At 25.7% G+C, this 23,693-nt stretch overlaps 6 protein-coding genes across 15 annotated transcripts in view; 2 read left to right on the forward strand and 4 right to left on the reverse strand.

The window, feature by feature from the left end:
* Nucleotides 1-2,606, reverse strand: part of LOC124947015 (protein draper-like) — a 20,618-nt gene extending 18,012 nt beyond the window's left edge. For 2 of the 4 annotated variants that reach the window (XM_047488579.1, XM_047488576.1), the window contains exon 1: nt 2,464-2,605. The gene's annotated coding sequence lies outside the window, so the exon portion shown is untranslated. Of the gene's footprint in view, nt 1-2,463 lie in introns of all 4 variants that reach the window. The other 2 variants (XM_047488578.1, XM_047488577.1) reach the window with 2 other exon arrangements.
* Nucleotides 2,607-2,840: 234 nt separating this feature from the next.
* On the reverse strand, nt 2,841-5,178 carry LOC124947017 (protein farnesyltransferase subunit beta). Of its 3 annotated transcripts, none has more exons than XM_047488582.1 (7): nt 5,005-5,178; nt 4,494-4,613; nt 4,288-4,407; nt 3,934-4,172; nt 3,489-3,789; nt 3,158-3,395; nt 2,841-3,071 (listed from the first exon to the last, which is right to left on the reverse strand). In XM_047488582.1, exons 2-7 carry the CDS (start codon nt 4,608-4,610, stop codon nt 3,037-3,039), a joined length of 1,050 nt encoding a protein of 349 aa, XP_047344538.1. In that variant the 5' UTR covers nt 4,611-4,613; nt 5,005-5,178; the 3' UTR covers nt 2,841-3,036. The 3 variants fall into 3 exon arrangements, with proteins under 3 accessions (XP_047344538.1, XP_047344536.1, XP_047344537.1); XM_047488580.1 differs by having other exon boundaries at nt 3,154-3,395; XM_047488581.1 differs by lacking the exon at nt 5,005-5,178 and having other exon boundaries at nt 3,154-3,395; nt 4,494-4,704.
* A 1,327-nt stretch (nt 5,179-6,505) lies between these two features.
* On the reverse strand, nt 6,506-8,496 carry LOC124946438 (protein Rae1). Of its 3 annotated transcripts, none has more exons than XM_047487144.1 (7): nt 8,326-8,496; nt 7,748-8,032; nt 7,483-7,656; nt 7,335-7,406; nt 6,971-7,252; nt 6,704-6,898; nt 6,506-6,627 (listed from the first exon to the last, which is right to left on the reverse strand). In XM_047487144.1, exons 2-7 carry the CDS (start codon nt 8,003-8,005, stop codon nt 6,541-6,543), a joined length of 1,068 nt encoding a protein of 355 aa, XP_047343100.1. In that variant the 5' UTR covers nt 8,006-8,032; nt 8,326-8,496; the 3' UTR covers nt 6,506-6,540. The 3 variants fall into 3 exon arrangements, with proteins under 3 accessions (XP_047343100.1, XP_047343099.1, XP_047343098.1); XM_047487143.1 differs by lacking the exon at nt 8,326-8,496 and adding an exon at nt 8,140-8,315 and having other exon boundaries at nt 7,748-8,027; XM_047487142.1 differs by lacking the exon at nt 8,326-8,496 and adding an exon at nt 8,140-8,315.
* Nucleotides 8,497-8,517: 21 nt separating this feature from the next.
* On the forward strand, nt 8,518-13,181 carry LOC124946437 (vacuolar protein sorting-associated protein 26B-like). Its single transcript, XM_047487141.1, has 7 exons — nt 8,518-8,688; nt 8,780-8,850; nt 8,940-9,083; nt 9,501-9,895; nt 9,984-10,090; nt 10,490-10,701; nt 10,798-13,181. Exons 2-7 carry the CDS (start codon nt 8,848-8,850, stop codon nt 11,056-11,058), a joined length of 1,122 nt encoding a protein of 373 aa, XP_047343097.1. The 5' UTR covers nt 8,518-8,688; nt 8,780-8,847; the 3' UTR covers nt 11,059-13,181.
* Nucleotides 13,182-14,844: 1,663 nt separating this feature from the next.
* LOC124946513 lies at nt 14,845-17,743 on the forward strand. Of its 3 annotated transcripts, XM_047487274.1 has the most exons (8): nt 14,845-14,863; nt 15,019-15,228; nt 15,662-16,345; nt 16,420-16,653; nt 16,784-16,850; nt 16,925-17,086; nt 17,164-17,269; nt 17,409-17,743. In XM_047487274.1, the coding sequence occupies exons 2-8, from the start codon at nt 15,132-15,134 to the stop codon at nt 17,499-17,501; spliced, it is 1,443 nt and encodes a 480-aa protein (XP_047343230.1). In that variant the 5' UTR covers nt 14,845-14,863; nt 15,019-15,131; the 3' UTR covers nt 17,502-17,743. The 3 variants fall into 3 exon arrangements, with proteins under 3 accessions (XP_047343230.1, XP_047343231.1, XP_047343229.1); XM_047487275.1 differs by lacking the exon at nt 14,845-14,863 and having other exon boundaries at nt 14,968-15,228; nt 17,182-17,269; XM_047487273.1 differs by lacking the exon at nt 14,845-14,863 and having other exon boundaries at nt 14,973-15,228.
* A 1,949-nt stretch (nt 17,744-19,692) lies between these two features.
* Nucleotides 19,693-23,671, reverse strand: LOC124946488 (tubulin gamma-1 chain-like). Its single transcript, XM_047487236.1, has 10 exons — nt 23,283-23,671; nt 22,665-22,776; nt 22,201-22,403; nt 21,971-22,117; nt 21,747-21,883; nt 21,463-21,657; nt 21,188-21,299; nt 20,918-21,049; nt 20,556-20,738; nt 19,693-20,429 (listed from the first exon to the last, which is right to left on the reverse strand). The coding sequence occupies exons 2-10, from the start codon at nt 22,711-22,713 to the stop codon at nt 20,229-20,231; spliced, it is 1,359 nt and encodes a 452-aa protein (XP_047343192.1). The 5' UTR covers nt 22,714-22,776; nt 23,283-23,671; the 3' UTR covers nt 19,693-20,228.
* Nucleotides 23,672-23,693: the final 22 nt, after the last annotated feature.

A 23,693-nucleotide genomic window follows, 5' to 3' on the forward strand; every position in this document is an offset into this window, starting at 1 on the left:
AGAAAGAAAAGAAAAAGAAAAAGAAAAAAAAAAAAAAAGCAAAAAAGAAAGAAAGAATACTTCCTCTCTAAACTTCTTTTTCTCTTTATCACGTACACTCTCCTTTTCTCTTCTTCTCTCTGCTGCCATTAATAACATGCCAGCATTAATTCCCCAACGAAGCATAGATACGTAGCAAGTATAAAGAGACCAGTGGCAGTTCATTGAGCGGAGGACTCGATGGAAGGCATACGAGAGGCAAGATGGCCTCGTTCTCTTTCTCTCTTTCTCATCTATTCTCTCTCTATCCATCGTTTCTTTTTTTTCTTTTTTTTTTTTTTTTTTTTTTTTCCTTTCATTAAGCATTGCATCTGAGTGAGCATTGTCAAGGTGCGCTCTTTCGCTTCCATTTATACGCGAGGAAATGCGACGAAATGGAGCAGGTCGTCGGACTTATTCAAAGATTGCATTGTTCTTCAAGCTTTACAAAACATTGCAATAATAATGATCCATTGATTTTGTTCCCGATTGAAAAGAAAAATGAAGAGAAAGAAAGAAAGAGAAAAGAAATAATAAAAAAAAAAGAAAAAAAAAAGAAATAGAAAAAAATAGAAATCGGAACGATTCAAAATGACGAACCAGATAAAAAATCTTCGATATCCTCTAACATTTTTATTTAATTTCATTGTTAATTTCATTCGAGAAAACGAGAGCGAATAATAAAATAATCTTTTTACAAAGCCACAAACACACATACGTATGAAGATAATAATTATTTAATAATAGAAGGCAAAATAACGTTGTTTAGATCGATATCCGATTGACGGTGAATAATCAACGATAAAAAAAAAGGAATAAATGAGATGTTGAATTAAAATTAAAAATGAAACAAAGTGAAATGGCGAATCTCTGACGTAATATTAATCAATATTCTCTTAATTTACTATGGATTCGTTAAAAATGAAAAAAAAGAAAAAAAAGAAAGAAAGAAAGAAAGAAAGAAAGAAAGAAAAATAAGAAACGAAAAGAAATGAATAAAAAAAAGAAAAATTATAATCGCGAGCGTATGCGTCATCGGTTTTACTTGAATGAATTTACAAAAGAATTTCAACGTATGACCAAACACTATATTTGATCTTTGACCCTTAAAAGCTCGATAAAGACGATATACGATATTTATGAGTAATACTTCTGTCAATGACTATCCCTTTTTCTTTTTTTTTTTTTTTATTTCTTTCTTTTTATTAAAATAAGATAGAATTTAGTTCGATTATATTATCTATTTAATTTGTATTTATGAGAAAGATTTCACTGAATGGGGAAGAGGGAGGCGGATGGGGGGTGGGTGGAGGGAAAGGAAAAAGAGGAAGAATGTTTTGATATAAAATTAAATGAGTCGCGAAGAACACTTGAGACTTTATTACGAGAGAATCGAAAATACAATGATCGTTTTTGTAACAAGTATAAAGATATCATTAATAATTCCAATCTTTTTCTTTATCATCGTCAATTATATTTCTTTTATTTTATTGCACTGCACGATTTTTCTTTTTCAATATTGCAAAATTTTTCTGTATATATATATATATATATATATATATATATATATATATATATATATATATATATATATATATATGAAATATCTGTATCAATAAATTTTTTTTTGCTCATCATGAAATGTAAACTCTCTAATAAGAGACAACAAACAAGAATATAATACTTTTGATGCTACTAGTGCCGTTATACGCATACAACGTGACTAAGTTCCGTGCATCCCTATTCCTTCGTGTTTGTATTTTATACCTGGAACTCTTGGACGAAAGAATAAGAAACGTTCGAAGAATGAACAAGAAAAGAGGCATTCATTTACGATCGAGGAACGTATATAAGCTGCAAAGAGAAAACCGGTTTCTTCGCTGACCGATCGTATTTTTACTCGAATGAAGAACAGTCAAGTAACCTTCTTGGAACTCTAAGCAAGTTTTACTGTGGTTGTAAATTAATCAAAGATCAATCCTATCAAAGTAGATCGTTCAATTTAAAAAATGTGTTTACGAGTCAATTAAAGAGAAATTATCTTCGTTGAAATTATAAAGTCATCTTATATATGTCGTCAATCTTATTTAAAATGTATAAACAATTATTATATTTGATATCGTGGGAAACAATGAAGAGTCATTGCAAAAAGAATAGAAATCATTCGTAACGAAGCTAACTGCGTTTTATCGAGAACTTCCTGGATCAATTACTCAAATTACGTCATGACGAACATTTATTTTACTTGCTTCAATTTTGAATTTCATTTTTTTCTTTTTTTTTTTTTTTTTTTTTTTTTTTTACCCAAAAACAAACAAATATCGAATTTCCAATCGTACGACACGAAAAGTAACTCTTTGATGAGAAATATCGAAAGAGCAATAGCCTATCTTGAATATATTTCATCATCAATTATTTATTATTAATTTTTTTGATCTTACTTACCCTCTTCTCGTAATCCGATAGTTATTCCAAAATTAGTTCACCTACTTTACCGTAGCTTTAAAAAAGAAACACTCACAAATTGACTTGGCGATTTAAAACCACAAGCTCTCACATCAACGTTTAAAGTTCTACTGTTATGTTCTACTGTTATAAACTCAATCCAGAAATTCCTATCTACTCTGTAGAAATGATAAGTAGCGCCGCTTAGTTTATATTTCGGAAAATTAATAAAAAAGTTCTTTGTTGGCGTCGATAAGTAATAAATCTGTTTTATCGATAATAGGTAAAACATTTCTCACGATAAAATTAAAATTATGTAATAAAAAATGGTCTTATATTAATTGCGTCTTGGAAAACGAAAAATTGACTGACGAATATTTCTGGGAAAGGAATAGAAATTTATTTATTAAATACACAATCAATCAGGTATCGGTAGTTCATTGAAATATTTTAGGGCATCTGCCGCGGCAGACAACACCAAATTATACACAGGATGAATAATCTCTACTGTGTTTAAACTTGGCGGTCCGATTATTAATCGACGCGGCGAATTTTGTGCGATTGACAAACCACTTAGCGCATAACAGGTGTGATATATGTCGCGATTTCTGAAATTAAATAAGATTAAATAACTTTTCCCAGATATGTAAAAGAAATTATAATAGTTAAAAAAAAAAAAAAAATATATACTTTCCAGGTTTGTCCACGAGTCCACCAGAAGAATGCTGACAACAAATTAATATATACTCTTGTAAGGCCTCTTGATTAAATAACCAATAATTAGTATTGAATACTTTTCCTTCTTTTGATAAGATCGCATGGATCAATGGAAAAGCACCACCTTGCCAAAAGGAATAGCACCCATCTACTAATTTGTTAGTACGTCCTTGGAAACCTCCTTCCAAACGCATCTGACGATTTACTATCCATCTCTAAAGTCAATATTTCATATTTTCATAATACAATTATGTAGATACAAAAGCTCGTATCTATAATAAATAATAATAAATCAAATTAAATCGTACCAATAACGATGGCATATTACAAACGTTAGCTTTCCCAAGAAGTACAAGGGCTGCCAAGCCACAGTATGCATATCCACCATGTGCTTCCATACCTGGGCAACCTCCAAATCCACCTTCCCATGTTTGACATTTTGCAATCCATTCGTCTGTTCCTTTGAATAATACGGGAGTATATATATTTGTAAGTCTGGCTACGGAAACGGCACAATACACTCCTCTTATGTCAACCTCTCCGTCCACGTGCATGCCAAAAGCACCGTCCTCTCCTCGCAAGGATAATAGGAAATTGTACAGGCCTTTTCTGGAATTACCGCATCCTTTATTTTGAGAAAGAAAGTATGTAATTGGTGATATAATATTAATAAGAAATTTACCATGTTAAAACATTAATAAGTTTAAATGAACAAATTAAAATTATACTGACCTTGCAAATTAAAATACATACCTGTTTATTACCGCATATGATTCTGTAGTTCCTATAATGCATAAAGCATTAACAGCAGCATATGTTGGTGCTAGATGAGGATGCTGCCCTGGACCTCCACCAAAACCTCCTTTTTCAGATTGGCATTTGGCTAAGAAACCAGCAATCTTTGAATATTCTTCATTTTCTAAAGATTCTCCTAATATATGAAGTGAATGAAGTATCCAATAACATAACCATGGCCTGCTACAATCTAAACCCTTAACATAAAATAAATCTAAATGTACAAGTAACTTGATACATTTTTAAAAACACTTTTAACTTCAGATTATTATTGTAAGATATAAATGTTTATTTCTTTTCTTATATATGTACCTCATAAGGTTCGCTAAGATGAATCAATGATTTCTTTAATAGTGCCACATGTTTTTGTTTGGTTAAGATTGGATCTTTGTTTAATTCATAAATTTCAAGTACATTTTTTTCTGTACTGATCTAAAAATACAATTATAAAATATTAGAAAATATAAGAAGACATAAGAGTATATAAATATCTTTTATATTTAGGTTATAGTATTAACCTGTTCAACTGTAGATGCAGTTTCAATACTCTCCTCATCTTGTTTTTGTTCTAATAATTCTGCATAACTTCTAACATGTATTCCTTCATCAACGTCATTAAACTCTGAATTCCACATAATCTATACAATATATATAATGTAATAATATGCAAGTTTATTATACAAGGTATTATAGGTTAAAAATGATTTGTATTACTACAATTATTATCAGTTTTAGTTTAAAAATAGATATGAGCAATTTTACTTCAAAGCATGAAATCAACGTAATATTAACATAATATTTTATGTATATTTAAATAGAATGTTAGAATAACATTTGAAGCATCCCAAGTAACAATAATAACAATAATAATAATAATAATAATAATAATAATAATAATAATAATAACAATAATAACAATAACAATAATAATAATAATAATAATAATAATAATGATAATAACAATAATAATAATAATAATAATAATAATAATAATAATAATAATAATAATAATATGATAACTTTGCTCACGTTAAAATTATTGTTTTCTTTAACACTATTTCAATAACTATTTCATTTTATATGTTAAAATAATTTATTATTCATCTCAAGGTTACAAAATGTTCAAAAATTCTTTGGAGATAAAACAGAATTACAAAGAACAAAGAAATTTTAGACACTCATTGAAATACCTCGCATCGAGTGAAATGAGATGTTCAGTCACTAGATGGCAGCACGTGAAGCAGTTTTGCAAAATCCTTCATTTAAATCGTTAATGTCGATTTAGATAGAAATACGTTCTATTTTTTTTATTAATTATTTATATTTATGTAATTTTAATGAAACAAAAAAATTTAATTTTGAAAAATTTTGCCATTTACAGCAAATTTACAACGTTTTAATAAAAATGTAATTCTTAAAAATAGAATTAAAAATTTTTATTATTTATAACAAATGTACTAGAGAATTACAAAATAGTGAAATGAATAGGATTTCTGTAAAATGACGAAAATGCAAATATATATAATTTACATATATTTTATTAAGTTATTCTACAATTATTTGAAATATTTGAACATTTTACATCATCTTTAAAATATCTTATAAAATTATTCCTATATTATATTTAATTATAGTTATATTTTAATTCTAAGAATTCGATTTAATGAGATAGTAAAAAAAAGTGAAATTAAAAGTGCTCTTCAATGGATTGACGTATCACATGGATATCGTAGAACAGTATAAATTTATATTATTATTATAGTAGTATTTGAATCAACAAAACATTAAGGCTATTTATCATCTTTGGTTTTATAATGATTTATATATATATATATATATATATATATATATATATATATATATATATATATTTATGTGTGTATACAACATATATTGTTACTTTACCCACAAAAATCCAATTGTTATTTGGACACATGAGTGTTCCTCACTTATTTCGTGGTTCATATTTTGTCCATTCCTGTCGCTGAAATCAATCATGCTTTGAATAAAAGATAATAAACAGCCTTAATGAATAGATATGTTTTTAACAAGTGTTATATAAGTTTCACTGGCTTATATAAATTCTTAGAATTCAGGTAATAGTACACAAATCTGTTTCTAATACACACCAAATAAGGCTATCTGTAATATAGATAAATTATTGGATTCCAACTTTACATTCAATATACATTATGTGATAGATTATGTCATCACATCAAACTTAATTATAATTTCTAATATGTAATCTTTTAATGTATTATCAAATCTATTATTTTCTATATTTATTTATGTAATAATAATTATTTATGTAATACACATTTATATAAATAATTACAAAACTAATTATATCTATTTCATTTTTCAAGAATAATGATAGGAAAAATATTAAGAAAAAATTAATTTAAAGAATTGAACAATTTATATGATTAGTATAACTAAAAATAAATTTAATAATAAAAGAAATATAAAAATTTAATATAATCCTTAATATAATTTACTATTAGACAGGCATAATAAAATTACAAGCATATATAATAAAAATTGTCAATGAAATTTTAATTGCAATTATGGTGATGCTTTTGGTTTTAATTCATCATAACATGGCCTAAGAAATATAGAATTCTTTTTCGCAGGATTGTAATATTCGTGACCCTGTAATGCAAATAAAAAATTATAATAATATATTATATGAATGTAATATAATAAAATCTATCAAAAGAGATCACACCTTTGACCAATCATAAGAAACTGCATAAGCAAATATTTGTCCATTATGATTAAAACAACAGCGAATAATTGGCTGTTCCATTATTTCCGATGATTTTAGTTTTGTTCTAGCGTCTTTATCCCAGAAACCAAAAGTACCATCTGCACCTACCGTAGCTACTGTACCATGAACAGGATGAAATGCTATATCATTTACCTAAAATGATAAAGGGAAAAGATAAAGCCTAATTTCAAAAATCTATTACCTATATTATTTCATTATACTAACTGCATAAATATCCTGGTAACCATTTGGAGATCCATTTATCCTATGACATTTGAATGTAAAATTGTCTTTACTACTTTGATTTAAATGATGTATAGCTACACGTCCTTCTGTACTTCCAATGGCAAAACCAGTAGGTATTTTCTTTTTATCTCTAAAAATTGCTACACATCGATATTGATATTTTAAACTTAATTCAACAGGTTTAAATTCACGTGGACTTCCTTCTAATTGGTATACAATTAACCCACGTCCTGCTGTTCCTATTACAGCCATTGGATAATCCTTCAAATAATTTTATTAATTAAGAATGATAGATATAGTTATATATACTGAATAATTATTTTCAAAAAATTTCAATACATACTACATCAGCACAATAACATTTTTCAGGTAAATTAAGTGTCATTGCTGGTTTTGGATTCCTTAAATCCCAGAACTAAATATATAAAATTAATAAATAAATAACAATATAAATTTAATATAAATTAATATATTGTAAAATAATCTATAACCTTTAATGTTTTATCCCAAGAACCAGTCATCAAACAAGAATACGTAGTTCCTTTAATCCAATGACAAGTTCTAATAGGAGCATCATGAGCTGCTACAGGAATGCTTTGATTTGAAGCTAAATCCCAACATTTAGCAGTTTTATCACATGAAGCCATAAAAACTTTTGTTCCATCCTAATTTAAAAAGAAAATGATAATTATTAATTATATTAGGAGAATAATCAAATTTATGTTAATATAATGTATCAACATGAGATAAACTTACATCGCTCCAACAAACATCAAGAATAGGTGCTGCCATAGATTGTATTGACTTAGGAACTGTCTTACCAGATTGTTCGACTTCCCAACATCGAACATTACAATCCCAAGAACCAGCAACAAGAAAATTCTGTTGTAATGAAGCAGGACTAAATTTTAAACTAGAAATAGAATCATCTGGTGGTGAGACAACCTCAAAATCTTGCATAGGATTCGATGATGTCGCTGTTCCTGATCGTATAGCTCCATTTGTATTAAACATTTTGTTTCGATGATAAAATGATCTGTACTAGAATATAAAAAAAAAAAAAAAAGAAATCTTTTATATTTAATATCCTATAATATATAAGAATAATTTCATTATCTTTCACACAATGTTTATAACACAAATCGTACTTGTTTAAATTATGAACTTTATATATGTATCGCGTATTATTAAAGAAAAAGAATTGAACATTGATAATGTCAAATATTTTTCAAATTCATTAATTTTCCTTAACAAATTCACTCAAATATATCCAAACGTTTTCCTCACGTTTTCTTATTACAAATGATTGCAACATACAATTAATGAAAACATACTTGTTTTATTCTAAAATTTCATTGGTCGAATTTTCATCTTTCACGGTAGGCGGATAGAATCACATGAAAACTTAATAACGCGAATTTTCTAACTAACGTTTCACTACCAACACTTAATTATTAAATATAATGGACAAATTATAAATTTCTTTAATTCTAGGGATCTTTTTTCGCTTTCTAGCAATAATCCCATATATTTTGTTACATAGTAGTCGTGTAAAATACAAATGTAATAAGTAATACATTTAATACGCGATACGCGATCTAACAATAGGTGTCCGTGGTTTGATATTGAATGGAGAGAGTGGGGGTAGCAGGCAGCCATATTGGCTACTGGTGCTACTACTGGACTTTTGAGAGAAAGTAAAAAAATAACCACACTTTTTTCATAATCTACATTAAGAAAAAATGTTGCGTTGCAGGATTTTTCATTGACCTTGTAAATTTTGTTTAGTCTGCGTGAATACAAAAGTGGTGTTAACCTGTGAATCTCTATAAGAGTACACCCCTTTTAAAAAAAAAATGGTACGTTTTTTTTTTTTTTAAGCGTCAATTAATTATTAAATTGTTTAAAATTTTTTCAAAATTTCTTTATGATCTATCTTCTTTCGTAGAGTTTCTTTGGATTCGGTCAGTCTGCTGACATAGACATTACTTTGGATGGTGCAGAGACCAGAAAGACAGCAGATATCAAATCTGAGGATGGCAAAAAAGAACATCATTTGCTTTATTATGATGGGGAGGCAATATCTGGAAAGGTAGGAGTTTTCATTTGATAGTATTATCAGCATATATTATAAGATATTCAAGTTTTCTAGTATGTGTATAATTTAAGAATTACTTTGATGATATATGGCTTAAGTGTCAAAGTATAATAATCAACCATCAGTATTGACAAAAGTTTGCTAATTTTATTATTATTATTTTTCATTATATCTATAATTTTATGTAAACTTTGTTGATATATATTAGACAGTATTATTATAACCAAAAATATATTTTTAAATTAATTTATATATATCAATATAAATTAATAAATATAGGATATATAATCTTCTTTTAAAAATTTCTCAGTATCATTCAACAATCATTATCACATTATATAAGTAATTTAATTTTAGTTAATGTATTCTACTGTTACATACATAATAGGATTATTCTCTCATTGCTTATAGATTACCATTAGTTTGAGAAAAGCTGGTAAGCTAGAACATCAAGGTGTTAAAGTGGAATTCATTGGGCAGATTGAATTATACTATGACAGAGGTAATCATCATGAGTTTATTAATCTGGTAAAAGAGTTAACCAGGCCTGGTGAATTAACTCATAATACTGTATATACCTTTGAATTTGCAAATGTTGAGAAGCCTTATGAAAGTTATACTGGTTCTAATGTGCGGCTTAGATACTTTCTCAAAGTGACAATTGTTCGAAGACTTAGTGATATTGTTAAAGAACTCGAACTAGTTGTGCATACACTTAGTTCCTATCCTGATATGAACAATCCTATTAAAATGGAAGTCGGAATAGAAGACTGCCTGCATATTGAATTTGAATACAACAAAAGCAAGTAAGAGATTAATGATTTAATTATAACATGAAATTATATTATAATTTCTTATATTTTATGATATTTTATTGCTATAATTTTCTTCTAGATATCACTTAAAAGATGTTATTGTGGGTAAAATATACTTTCTATTGGTTAGAATTAAAATCAAGCATATGGAAATTGCCATTATAAAACGAGAAACAACTGGTTCTGGTATAGAATATTCTAGCAGCAATTTACTAAGATATTTTACAGGGTATTTCGATTTAATTAATATGGTAAAATATTTATATATATAATAAAGAACATATACATAATTGTAATACGATATTTTAGAATTACTTTACTTCATATTGATAATTTGAGTTTTTGATATCATTACAATAATATCAGCTGTTTCTTATTAGTAGATTTTTCTAGCTTACATTATGTTCAAATATATTTAACCATATTAATAAATTGTCTTGCCCCGTATAGCGGATAGATCATTATTCATAATTTTATACAATTTATAAGCATGCCATAAATGGAAGAAAACAATTTTGTTTTTACAAACAATTATTTATATATCATAAGCTTTACTAAAGTTATAATTAGAATATATATTTGCAGGGCCACATACATTTACAGAAAATGAAACGATAGCTAAATATGAAATTATGGATGGTGCTCCAGTACGTGGAGAATCTATACCTATTAGAGTATTTCTAGCAGGATATGATTTAGCTCCCACAATGCGTGATATTAACAAGAAATTCAGTGTTAGATATTTTCTCAACTTAGTTCTAATGGATGAGGAAGATCGCAGATATTTTAAACAGCAAGTAAGTTAATGTCACATTTGCATTTGTTTCTGTAATTCAATATATCCTTATATCAATTATAAACATTTTATTTGTTATTTTTTTTTTCCTTGACAGGAAATCACTTTATGGCGTAAAGGTGAAAGAAGTAGAAAGTCTCAAACGGCATCTCCACATATGCCGTCGCATTTAGTGTCAGCTGAAACAGGATTTCCACAAGGTGCTGCACAAAATGGACCACCATCAGTGATAACAACCACTGATCAATTATCAACTAATGTTAAAAGTATAGAGGAAACTCCTGCTCCCATGGAAGGTATGACACGTGAGGAAGGAGATGGAGAAGGAGAGAAGGAAGCAAATCCAGAAAATAATTAAATTGTGGAAATAATTCAGTTATAACTGAAATTAATAAGTAGTGGACTATATGAAAAAAATCAAGTACATCTAAAACAGTGCAAATGGATAAATACTTTCCACAAGAATTTTTCCTTGCTCTGGAGTAGGGACAGTTTTAGTAAACGAAAATGACAAAGCTGCGAATAAAGTTGTAAATATTTTTAATACATATATATATAAATATATATATATACACACACATATATATATATATACATATATATATAAAATTAAGAATGTGAATGAAGTAAGTGCAGACTATTGATTAAAAGTTGAAAACTATTGAAATATATAATATACTAGTCCTGTCTGTTTGGCAGGATCAACATAAAAGTTTTATTGGAAAAGAAAAAAGGATGATAGAGAAAAAGCCGAACAGTGAAAGATAAAACTGGGAAATAGAAATGTTAATAAATGGACAATATAATAATCAAATATTAAGTGGTCAACATTATTGAAGGGCATCTGAATATTACAGTGTTCTATTTTATACAAACCTTCTATATTATACAAATTGCATCCTTGATCTATATATTATTCCTTGAATCTGAATAATCATCATTGTATAAAAGGATTTTGTAAATCTGAGAACTATATTCACACTGGCACAAAATGGTACTCGATTCATTTGGCCTCTCATCAACGTATTATGTACCTATACAGAGTATTTTGAAAATTAGTGCCTATAAATAGTCTCAGATTGTTGTAAATTTACTCAAAATAATTATTATATTTAAATTAAGACAAATTTTCCTTTTTCTTTATTTTTTGTTTTTTTTTTTCTTTATTTTTTTTTTTTTTTTCAATAACATTACTCTTCTAATAGCATAGTTAATTATAAAAATAAATATAAATACAAATAGTTACTAATTTATTTATGTAAAAACATTTTAAGTTTATATATAATTAATTTACAATGTTCATGACTTAAACTTAATTTTGCAATAGAATGTATTAATTTTCAAAAAGCTCTGTATGATACATCTGATATTAATTATAATTCAAATTGTTATAATTTCGTATAATATGCATTAATTTCTTATGATCTAAAAATTGAGATATAAAATTTAACTTAGTTACAGTAACCATTTTATTAACGGTCATTATAACGTCAATTTTTAATTTTTGCATTTTAAACTTTAAAATCATGTTTCATCCTATAGCATACATGATTTTTTTACATAATTGTACAATATGATTTTATATGATTGTGTTAATTTTAATTTTGCCATAACTTAATATAATACTAATTACAAGCAGCATTTATTTGACCGCCTTGAATTATACCCATTTATTAAATTTTGGAATATTTGCGCAATTTTTGTATGTCTTCTTGTAAGAGAAGAAAAATCAGTTATAAGTATGAATAAAATAGATGGTTTTGCCTTGTGTGTTTTTGCACATATTTGAAATATCAAATAATGCAGTGGGAAAACTTTATTTTATAATTCAGTTTCCAAAATTAAAAGTGAGAAAAAACATAATTGATCTTATGTAAAAATTAATATTATTTGGTGAGTTTGGATTCTGAATCCATAATATAAAAGTTGCCACTGTTTTATAAGATGTTATGCACAGAACTATGTGTTTGTGCATATATAAATAATTTTTAATTGTAAAATTAGTAATCAAATATTTGTAATTAGTAAAAAATATGAAAGAGATGGAAAGAATTATTACAGCTGTATAATAAAAGTTGATCTACATTGTGTAATGAAATAACATACAACTCGTGGCATTATATTTTACTTTCTTCTGCTATTATAAATATTAGTTTTATGTAAGTTTTCATTAGCAAACATAAAAAGACAAAAACTATTTACTTTTTGGTATTCACGCTTCTCAAAGATTTGATCATTTATGTATATCCAACAGTGCTTATTTATATATTAAATATGTTATTTCTTTAAAATAAGTGTATAGCTAATAATAGCCCACGAGATTATTATTTGATTAAGTAAAATATCATCATATATGTTTCATTTATGTTATTGTAAATATGATCTAATTATAAAATAATATTCCCCGTCTTTAAAATATAGTTATGTTTGATAGCAATGTATCTTTGCAAATGTAAGTAATATACCAAACTGTTGTTCATATTCTTCAGTTGCATCGTCTTTATTTTTTTAAGTTTTTTTTTTTAATATAGTTACCTTCAAATTTATATTTTCTCATCGTATTGTAATGCTACTTAATAGCATTAATGGACTCTTTTTGATAATTTATTTATTTTTATAATTATTATTTGGATTAAATGAATATTAATAAAAAAAAAAGTATGTGAATCAAGAAAAATGAGACTAATATAAACAAATAATATATAATTTTATGTCAAACTGCCTCTCTATAAATCTAATCATTCTATATGTTTTCAATATATCAATGTTATTCCTTATTGTGCAAAATTTAAATATGATATTAATTTTTTACCATTTTCTCAGATTGTTAAGTTCAAAGTCCTAAAATAAAGAAAAAAATATATTTTTTATATCTTATAAAAATAATATGAGAGACAGAAAGTAATTATTATTAATTTATTTGTACAATGAATAACTTAAAATTTTTTTAAAAACAACTTTTATAATAACTAAGATATATATTAGTTTATTTAAACATTGAATGTTTATTTAATTGTTAATTAAGTTTATTCCTATCTTCTATATATAATTTCCATATCTATTTTCATTTTCTGAACAAATCAACAATATAATATTTATATCCTTATGCAAATTGTTTCTATCATGCTTCTTGGTTTTCTATTATAATTGTAATTGTTAATATTTCTTTTGTATTATTCTTGATTGATTTTTAAAATAGAAAGAATAGTGAATTATAAATAAAGTTAAACAATAAAAATAAGACTGATACTGCAATATATTAATCATTCCTAATTTTTCATAGATTTAGAATAATAAATTAAGATTTGTCTTATTGATAATTTTTCAATTTTTAAAAAAGCTGTACTGTTTGTTTTTCGAAATTACTTCAATCACAAATTACAATTATATTAAATAATATTACGTGTATTAAATTATTAATGAGTACGTAATATACTTTATTAATATTAATATTTTTTATTTGCCTATTGCTATTTAATTAATACTGTTCCAAGTTAAAAAAAAAGAATTCAAAATTTATTTACTTTGTCGCCATCTACAATTGAATTCGATGAACTAAATTTGAAAATATACCCCCATTAATAGGCAATCTTCATACATGTATGTATAAAAAAACTCCTTTATGGGATTGACTCATCAGAAATATATGTGCATACTTCGTATATTTTCAATTTTTTTCTTATGTGACATTGTTTTATGCCTTTAAATATATCAATATACGAAAGTTTTAATAGAATAAAAAAAATATAGTCTATATTATGAATAGATTTATGAATAACATTATACGAAAATTGATAAGTTGCCAGTTATCTTTTGTAGCGTATGATAGTAGGACAATAAGGATAATTTATATATAATTTATATATATATATATATATACATATTATCTCGTACAATTGAAATTACGATTTTTCAAAATCTGAAAATCGTATTACCAAAGCGATTTCATAAGAATTACGATCAATGTAATTTGACCAAATATTTAATAAATAAATAGTGGGAAGTGTAATTAAAGTAATAATTTGTTTTTTTAGATTTTCAAATAATCTATTTTTGATTAGTTTGTAATATACGCATAACAGAGGAAAGATTTTGTTCAAAATATTTATCGTTAAAAAAAAAAAAAAATACCTAATAACAATAATTAAATTTCGATGTAATAGGTAAAACATAAATAATTTAAGATTATTATTCGATTAGTTATGTATGTAAATAATCATTAAATTTTTGATTGATTGATTACATTCGTATACACCTACGTTAATTTATCAAAGATACCGTAACGCCTAAAGGGCAATGGCGGGGTTATTGATTGCAGATGAATGTGACCGCGCAAGCTCTGTCTCTTTCAATGAAATGTCGTGCTTGCATATGGAACCGCGAACAAAGATACAACGATAAAAACCTGTGGGTAAAATACCTGCAGCTGTGATGATCAAAATGTCATTTAGTTTGATTACTTGTGCATGGCTAATTACTTTTGGTATCCTAACGAATCTCTCTCATGGCGAACTTGAATTTTACCAGGGTAAGTTTTACAAATTGATTTCTTTTGTTTCTCATCTATAATATGACATGGTTATAAGTATAGTATGTCGCAAATTGAATTAATCATCTATATTTCATATTTGTGTATATATATATATATATATATATATATATATATATATATATACATATATATATGTATATATATATATACATATATGTATGTATATATATATACACATATATATATATATGTAAAAATGTATAATATTCTTCTGATTGTTTATAGGTATCTAATTTGTCAAATAGTTCATGATTATATTCTGATAATTATTAAATTAAATAGCACTTGTGATTTAATTTAATTAATATATTTGCATGAAGGGCATAGTTCTTATAAAACATAAGCTTTATGTGGTGTCATCTAATAATGTTAGATAGTTTGGTTTCTTACCGATTATATTTATATTTAGATGCAGTTCCAGAAGTGCCACAAGATATTACTGCTTTAAAACAGTTTGCTGAATACATTACAAATCAAAATCAGAAACAACACATGCATCATTCATATCTACTACCACTTCTTACCACACAGATTCACAAGAAACATCACTTGGATCTTAACGAACAAGATGAACATGAAATTTTGAAGTCATTAAAAGAAAAATTTCATTTGGATGATAGATTGAGGGAACAAAAATTAACACCCTGGAATTATAATTCTCAGATTCAACATAGGGATTTAAAACAGACTTTGCCTAAAAACGATTATAATCTTTTATATTATGGTTTTAATCCATTATTTAAAAACTTTAAAGATTACTTTGATTCTGAACTATCTTATCAAGGTAATGAATTAATAAAAGATAATCGAAAGTACAGAAATATAGATATTGGATATTTGCAAGAAAAAAGACAATCTCTGTACAATGCAGAGATTGAAGATAACACTGACAAAGAAATAATAGCTGATCTTTTAAAAAAAAATTTGATGTCAAGTAATAGACAAATAATAGAAGAAAATAAAAACTTTATACCATCATTTGCACAAGTACCTGAATTCACATATTTTTTTGATGACTCAAATTTGAAAGAAAAATATCCATTTATTCAACCTAATGATCCTAGGTATTATGAGAATACCATTTTTCCTGTGGGTAAGGTATAGAATGTAATTTTAAAAATATGATTAATTTTAGAAGAGAAAAAGTAACACTTTTATTTTGTGCAGATACTAGAAATAATGAGAGAGATCAGGAGCAAACAATTGAGCCCATAATTATCAAAGAAAATATATTAGATGAACAAACTACGGTAAAACAATTAAAAGATATAGAGATCGATAAACACAATGAAATAAGAAATATTACTGTAGGAACATTAATGGAAAAGGAAAAATCTGAAAAAAATCGTCCTTTTGTTGTTTCAATTGCTCAAAATTTAAATGATGATATATATTTTATTGGTAAGATTACAATTTGTGATTGAATTAATTAAAAGTCTGGATTTTATTTGGAAAAATTCTTCAATTTCTGCGAAATTTTTATTTTAATTATATCCATTCATATATATATAATATTCACATTTATTTTCAGCTGTTATTGCTGGTTGCAGTGCAGCAATAATGTTTATTTGTGTATTAATCAGTTTAACATGGTGCAGGTAATATTTATAGATTTATTTTGTGAGATATTAATTTTGAAGTATTGGTATATTTTAATATATGTTTATGTCAGATTGCATCGTGGAGTAAAAGCAGCTGCTGATATAGAATATCCAGCTTATGGTGTAACAGGTCCAAATAAGGATATATCACCTTCTGAAGACCAAAGACTGGCTCAATCAGCACAAATGTATCATTTTCAACATCAGAAACAACAGATTATTGCTATGGAAAAGTTTGTATCAGTATTATAATTCCATGAATTTTTATTTTACATAAATCTCTCTGCATTTGCAACTGTACTGCTTATAGTCGTACCTCTACAACTAGAGATCCAGGATCTTTATCCGAAGCAGAAAGTGATGAAGAAAATGAAGAAGGCGATTATACTGTTTATGAATGTCCTGGTTTAGCTGCAGTAAGTTATTATAATTGTCTTATTACTATTATTATTGCTATTATTATTATTATTATTATTATTATTATTATTATTATTATTATTATTATTATTATTATTATTATTATTATTAAGATGATTTTGCTTTATCCTTTTTAAGACTAGTGAAATGGAGGTAAAAAATCCCTTATTTCATGATGATCCAACTCCAGCTACACCAGCACATACTAATAAAGAAGAGGACCATATGTAGTTTCAGTAAATTGCAGCCAAATTTACTTTTAAATTTTTCTGTGGTGCTTAGCTCATTGTTAATGTACCATATCAAAAATAGCTATCTATATTAAAAATATAGAATTTTATTATTATTATTATTATTATACAATATGACAAGTACATAAAAAATATTTTAATGAAAACAAACTATAAAATAATTATGGTTGCAGTTTTCAAAACGAAGCTTTTTAATTATATAAAGATTTTTATATGATCGTTTTTTAGTTCAGTTTAGTAAACAAATGTCTTTTTCTCTATGACATGAATAGTATATATTTTCATAATGAGAGATTCAATATGACTATGCAGCAAGATTTATGCAAAATATTATATTTTATGTTGCATTTATAAAAAAGAATATTATATACAGAAGTAAAAATCTGCATTCGTTTTCATTCAGTTATTATATATTATTTAACAAATTATTCTAAATATACATTATGAAAGTTTATAATGTAATTCTGAATGGAAATGTATTGAGAACTATACGTATTCATGTATTAATATATAAAATGAAGAAACTACATGAGTATTAGTCCAATATAATACAGAATTGCTATTATGGATAGTGATAAGTACTTGACTTATGTCACTGATTTGTAACATTTACTTTTTCAATTCTTTCCAATTTTCTACAATTAATAACCACTTATATAAATGAAATAATTAAATGCTATTTGCATGTATTTCTTATGATTCTTGTAACAGAGATGGAAATATAATACGTGCAAATTGTAAAATGAAAGAAGATATATACAATATAAAGCACAACAACATATGCAGGGTGACTCCTAAGTCATATATTAATTAAGTTAAGATTTCAAACTTAACTGGAATTATCAATATTTTCTGTTAGCTCGTTTATTATAGTGCGATGTATAATGTATATTCCATAATTGGCTGATTCTTTCTTTTCTAAGAATCTTTCTTGATACTACAAAACCTAATATTGCCGAAAGTAATAGTAATCTTATAAACACTTAAAAAAGAAGTACTTTGAAAGTATTCATTAAAATATTAAAGTCAGGAGTACAATGGAGTCCATGGAGAAATTGCTATTATCTATGCTATAAATCCAATGTTTAGTAAATGCAAATATTTTTTAACAAGCTTGTAATTTTGCAGAGCTCTATTTTTCACAAATGTTCTCTATATTATTCTGAGGCTAATGGTTAAAGAATAAATACTATGAAATATAAAAAATAATATTTTTGAAGCTTTACTAAATATTTTTTTAGCTTATTCTCTAAGTTACTATATCATAAAAAAGAAAAATAAATAACTAGGTAGAAGCTGATATTTCTTTTGTAAATTTTTTTTATATTTAGTTTAATAATTTGAAAACATTATAATATATATTGTTTAAATTATTAATGATATATCAAAATCAAAGCTTAATAGTTAATAAATAATCTAATCTATTAGGATGTCAATATAATAATTGACTATTTTCATTTATTATTAATTCGAAATTATAGTACTGATTTGATAATGGAACATTTGATTATGTATGAAATTAAATATATTAATAATTTACTATTATTTAATATATGATATAGCACTTGTTGCTTCATAACAAAAATATTTTATTTTTATAAAACAGATTGTTAGCTGTATAAAGAGTTTATAAGATATACTTGTATACTATATTGCTGTTCTCATTAATTTTATTATAATATGAATAAGAAATATTATTATACATATTTTTCACTATTAAGTTATTTGCATTTTAATAAATTGTAGTGTTACTTGTAAACTCGACGATGGTGGGCACTAACTAGACTAACACTACTGAAGTTGAACTTCCTTAAAATAATAAACTATATACAATAGCAAATTTATTTATTTATTAAAATATCTATAATTGTATTTTATATGTAAACATTATGTGTTGCAGCATGGGTCTAAATTTGTACTCCTCTAATCTCTTTAGGATCTGTTATTGTGTATTAATAAATGTAATACTATATATACATACAAAGATACTATACGTGGACAATCCATATACAAATCAATTTTTAAATATGAATTAAAGTCAATGTTCGCTCAGTTTAATTAAATTTCATTAAATTATGATCATTATTTCCCTTAATAATTAATCGTATACATATATAAATATATATGATGTAATTTATTAACATTAACATGTTAATATTATTCAACAAAATATGGCATTAAAATTAGATAAATTTATATATTCTCTTTTGTTATTTTATGTTGCAGAGTATATAAAATATAAAGATATTGTTTAACATTGTAAAATAAATTATATCATTGTTAATATTATTTCAGCTCTTCCATTATGTAATCTTGATTATAAAACATGTTTTTATTTTAATAAGTAAATTGTTTATTTCATAAAACGATTTAAATCACTTATTATTATATTAAACCAAATACTTCATCCTTTTTAAATTGTAAAATTTTCATACAATTATATTTATTAACACGATATTATTTTCTATTATTACAACAAGTTGCATAGAAAATATAGAGAACTTAAACTAGCTAGTTCATATATATAATATAAAACTATATTAATACTTTGCTAGGTAATTAATGATCTTGGAACAACTGTATTAAAATTTGCAATGAAATAGTGTATGGCACAAAAACACATGCAGAACATTGTATAAATATAAAATTATCAAAAAGAAAAACTGGTAGTGTGAAATACACTACATGTTAAACAGCTCATATATTTTTATTGTTCTTTAGTTGGATTCCATGTTAAGTAATCAAGTTTAGTTGCAGCTTGATATTCTTTTACTAAATATTCAACTACAGCTCTTGAACTATCAAGCTCATCAAGATTATCCTCAAACATTTTTTCTTTTCGAAACTGTTCTAAGAATGCCTCTCGTTTGCGTAATTTATCATATTGTTGTAGGGCTCGATCAAAGAGCTAAAATAGTATATGTAAGTGAATAGAATTATTATACAGATTTTAATAATTCATATAATTTTCAAGATATTCATTTCCATTCGGTTTTATATCCTTTGCTTTGAATTATTATTCAAATATACTTACTGATGATATGTTAGTATGATTGGCCAGCATTAAACCTGATACACGATGTGTACTTTGAATATACGGAGATTTTCTAGAAAGAGCAACTTGTATACTAGCAGGTCCCCAGGGTATAAATTGCGCTAACTTCCGTTCTCGTATTCTTTGTAAAGATTTATGTACTTGTGTGGGATCGACTTCGCCCTAAATAAAAAAAATTCAAAAATTATTAATTTTATTAGTATACATATCATTAGCCTATATATAATAAATAATAATTCTATAGTGAAAAAAAAACAAGAACATGATTGAACCGATAGTATCTTTAATAAATAATTATTATATATTATGGAAAGATGATATTTATAAAAATATAAATTTACCTGTATAATGTTCAAAATAGATATGTAACAATGAGAAGCATTTCTATCCAATGCAGCAGAAACCATCATATTTTTTGGTTGCAGTAAACGTCGCATTACATCCAAAACAGATGTTTTCCTTACTGATGCACCCTGTTATCATGTAAATATAAATATAAATATATATATAAATATATATATAAATTAATACACATATATACATAAAAGCTAATAATTTATGTTATCAATAATTATATTTAAATATATTCTTAATATTATATTTATATATACCTCTTGATCTGTAGTAATAGGTGTATATCCTGTCATTAAAAAGTGTAGACGTGGTGTAGGTATCAATGGAGCAATTAAACTAACTAAATCATTATTCATATATGAAGGATATCTATAAAGCATTATATAATAAAATTAAAAATATCAAATATATAAGTATAAATCAAAATATATATGATATATCTCTTAATATATTATATATGTAAAGAACAAAATTCTATTAAAATCATTATATAAGCAGAATGTGTATAAATAAATAAATATGAAAAAGATACCTAAGAGTTGTGGTGCTGACAGACATTATTGTAGAGACAAGTTTATTAATTTGTGTGAAAGTAGGATTTTGTATATGTAGTCTGTCCGATGCAATTCTATTCAAAGCTGTATTGTCTAAGACAACAACGCAATCTGCACAATGAGTTAGTCTTTTTAACGTTAGTAAAGAATTGTATGGTTGTACCACAACATCGCTAGAAAGGACATAATAATAATATAAAATTAACAGAATCATATTAGATGCATTACTTTAAGATATTGTAATTATATAGTGCCTAAGAACCTTATTTCATCCTGATTTGGAAAAACACTATACGTTTCAATCAACTTTTTTGGAAATCGGTCTGCAAGAGATTCCAACATAAAAGATCCCATACCAGAACCAGTACCACCTGCTATAGAATGACACAAGACAAAACCCTGAAATAAAGATATGATATTTATATACATTTTAAACATTTCTAAATGCATTTATTTGTTATTTTTTTTTTTTTTTCAATTTTATACTTCTAAACTATCACTTCCATCTGCTTCCCGATCTAAAATATCAAAAATTTCTTCTTGTAATTTTTCTCCTTGATGATAGCCAGAGGCCCAATTATTGCCAGCTCCACCACCATGTTTCGATAAATATATATTTTCTGGATTATAGAGCTAAATAGACATATAATTATTAAAATATAATCTTAAATATAAAAGTGTATAAATTATTTGAACTGATATTTTTCATAACTTACTTTTGAATATGGAGAATTCATGATGGTATGAATTACTCTAGGTTCTAAATCTAATAAAACGGCTCTTGGTATATAATGTTCATCATCTGATTGATAAAAAAAGACATCTTTTCGGTCAGTTCCATCTATGGCATAATCTTCTAAAATCCCTTCTGGGCTGATACCATGTTCTGCACATAATCTTTTCCAAAATTCAAAACCAACTGAAATAAAATATATACCAATTAATATAAAATTAATTTCTAATAAATATAATAAAGTTAATAAAAGATAAACACAGTTAAATTTTTAACAATGTTAGAAAAATAGATTAATGAATTTTAAAGTTTACATAATATTAAAATAAAATCATTCTTATAAGCGAAAGCTCATTCGCATAATATTTTGAAGATCACGTTAGAAGGTAATATTATTATAATGATATAAAAATAATAATGTATTATGTAAAATAATATATTTCTTACTTTGATTGCCACATTGGCCAAGTTGTAGTGTTATCATTTCACATGGCATTTTAATATTACAATAATTAACTTTCTATCACAATACGTCAAAATATATTTGAATCTTGTAATACTGATCAAAAAATAAACAGAACATACATTAAGTATATATAGAGAGGACAGTGTATAGATAGAATGTTATCAATGGATAAATGTATATTTATCTTTAAAAGGATTTCATATGTAGGAATCTGAATTATCAACAGCGATCATTTGGTTTTAGATTTTAACGTCTTATATGAGAGAAATATACGGGAGATATATTGACGCCAATTTGAAATTTGAAATACGTTATCATTTCACTAAGCTCTGTTTTTATTAATTTCATTTACTCGATCATTAAGAATCGATCGAAAAGAAATAAAAAACAAAGAAGTTTATTGATTACTCTAAGATATTGTGCCATTAATATTAGATAATAGAAAAAAACTAAATTGCTATAAATAATCTTTTCGTTACATTTTGTGAAAATAGAATATCGAAAAGAACGTGAATAAGAAATACAAAAGAATATATTGCGAAAATATTTTTTAATGGATTTTCCATACATATACACTATGCAACTTTTTATTGACATACTTGCATATATTATATATACGTTGTCATTCTTATTATTGCCAGTGCTATCTTAGGAAGCAAACGGTCGGAGCAACCTTTTATGGCGATCTCGTCGCGACTATTACGCCTCTTTCGGCAAGACATATAACTAACACACCTTGGCGCCACCAAATGTACACACGAGAAACTAACCAAAGTAAAAGACAACAAAGATCCTGAAAATGAGAGAACGAAAGTCTTTTCGGAGACGAAAAAGACGCCAAGAACACAAAGAAAATCATACATTCTTTCTTCGACTGTTCTAGAGACCACAGCCACAACTGCTGGAAATCATAGTCTGATTATACCTACTGTATACTAAATATAGTTACATAAATATATCACAATTATTGCTTCATGTACAAAGTTCTTACTACATAGTGAATTGTCAAC

This window comes from Vespa velutina, chromosome 2 (assembly GCF_912470025.1).
Source record: "Vespa velutina chromosome 2, iVesVel2.1, whole genome shotgun sequence".
In the NCBI taxonomy this organism is placed as follows: domain Eukaryota; kingdom Metazoa; phylum Arthropoda; class Insecta; order Hymenoptera; family Vespidae; genus Vespa; species Vespa velutina.

Bases quoted from the DNA above. Each gene is read 5' to 3' on its own strand.
- LOC124947017 (XM_047488580.1), bottom strand. From the start codon at position 4,610: ATGTGGAATTCAGAGTTTAATGACGTTGATGAAGGAATACATGTTAGA. The intron at 3,790-3,933 runs GTATGTATTTTA...CGGTAATTCCAG, and splicing joins TCATATGCGGTAATAAACAG to AAAAGGCCTGTACAATTTCC. The intron at 3,396-3,488 runs GTACGATTTAAT...TATTGACTTTAG, and splicing joins GTAATATGCCATCGTTATTG to AGATGGATAGTAAATCGTCA.
- LOC124946438 (XM_047487144.1), bottom strand. From the start codon at position 8,005: ATGTTTAATACAAATGGAGCTATACGATCAGGAACAGCGACATCATCG. The intron at 7,657-7,747 runs GTAAGTTTATCT...TTTTTAAATTAG, and splicing joins TTGATGTTTGTTGGAGCGAT to GATGGAACAAAAGTTTTTAT. The intron at 6,628-6,703 runs GTGTGATCTCTT...TTTGCATTACAG, and splicing joins TTTCTTATGATTGGTCAAAG to GGTCACGAATATTACAATCC.
- LOC124946437 (XM_047487141.1), top strand. The intron at 10,091-10,489 runs GTATAGAATATT...ATATATTTGCAG, and splicing joins ACGAGAAACAACTGGTTCTG to GGCCACATACATTTACAGAA. The intron at 10,702-10,797 runs GTAAGTTAATGT...TTTCCTTGACAG, and splicing joins GCAGATATTTTAAACAGCAA to GAAATCACTTTATGGCGTAA.
- LOC124946513 (XM_047487274.1), top strand. From the start codon at position 15,132: ATGATCAAAATGTCATTTAGTTTGATTACTTGTGCATGGCTAATTACT. The intron at 16,654-16,783 runs GTAAGATTACAA...ATTTATTTTCAG, and splicing joins TGATGATATATATTTTATTG to CTGTTATTGCTGGTTGCAGT. The intron at 16,851-16,924 runs GTAATATTTATA...TGTTTATGTCAG, and splicing joins ATCAGTTTAACATGGTGCAG to ATTGCATCGTGGAGTAAAAG.
- LOC124946488 (XM_047487236.1), bottom strand. From the start codon at position 22,713: ATGCCATGTGAAATGATAACACTACAACTTGGCCAATGTGGCAATCAA. The intron at 22,404-22,664 runs GTAAGAAATATA...ATTTTATTTCAG, and splicing joins TGGCCAATGTGGCAATCAAA to TTGGTTTTGAATTTTGGAAA. The intron at 22,118-22,200 runs GTAAGTTATGAA...ATGTCTATTTAG, and splicing joins TGAATTCTCCATATTCAAAA to CTCTATAATCCAGAAAATAT.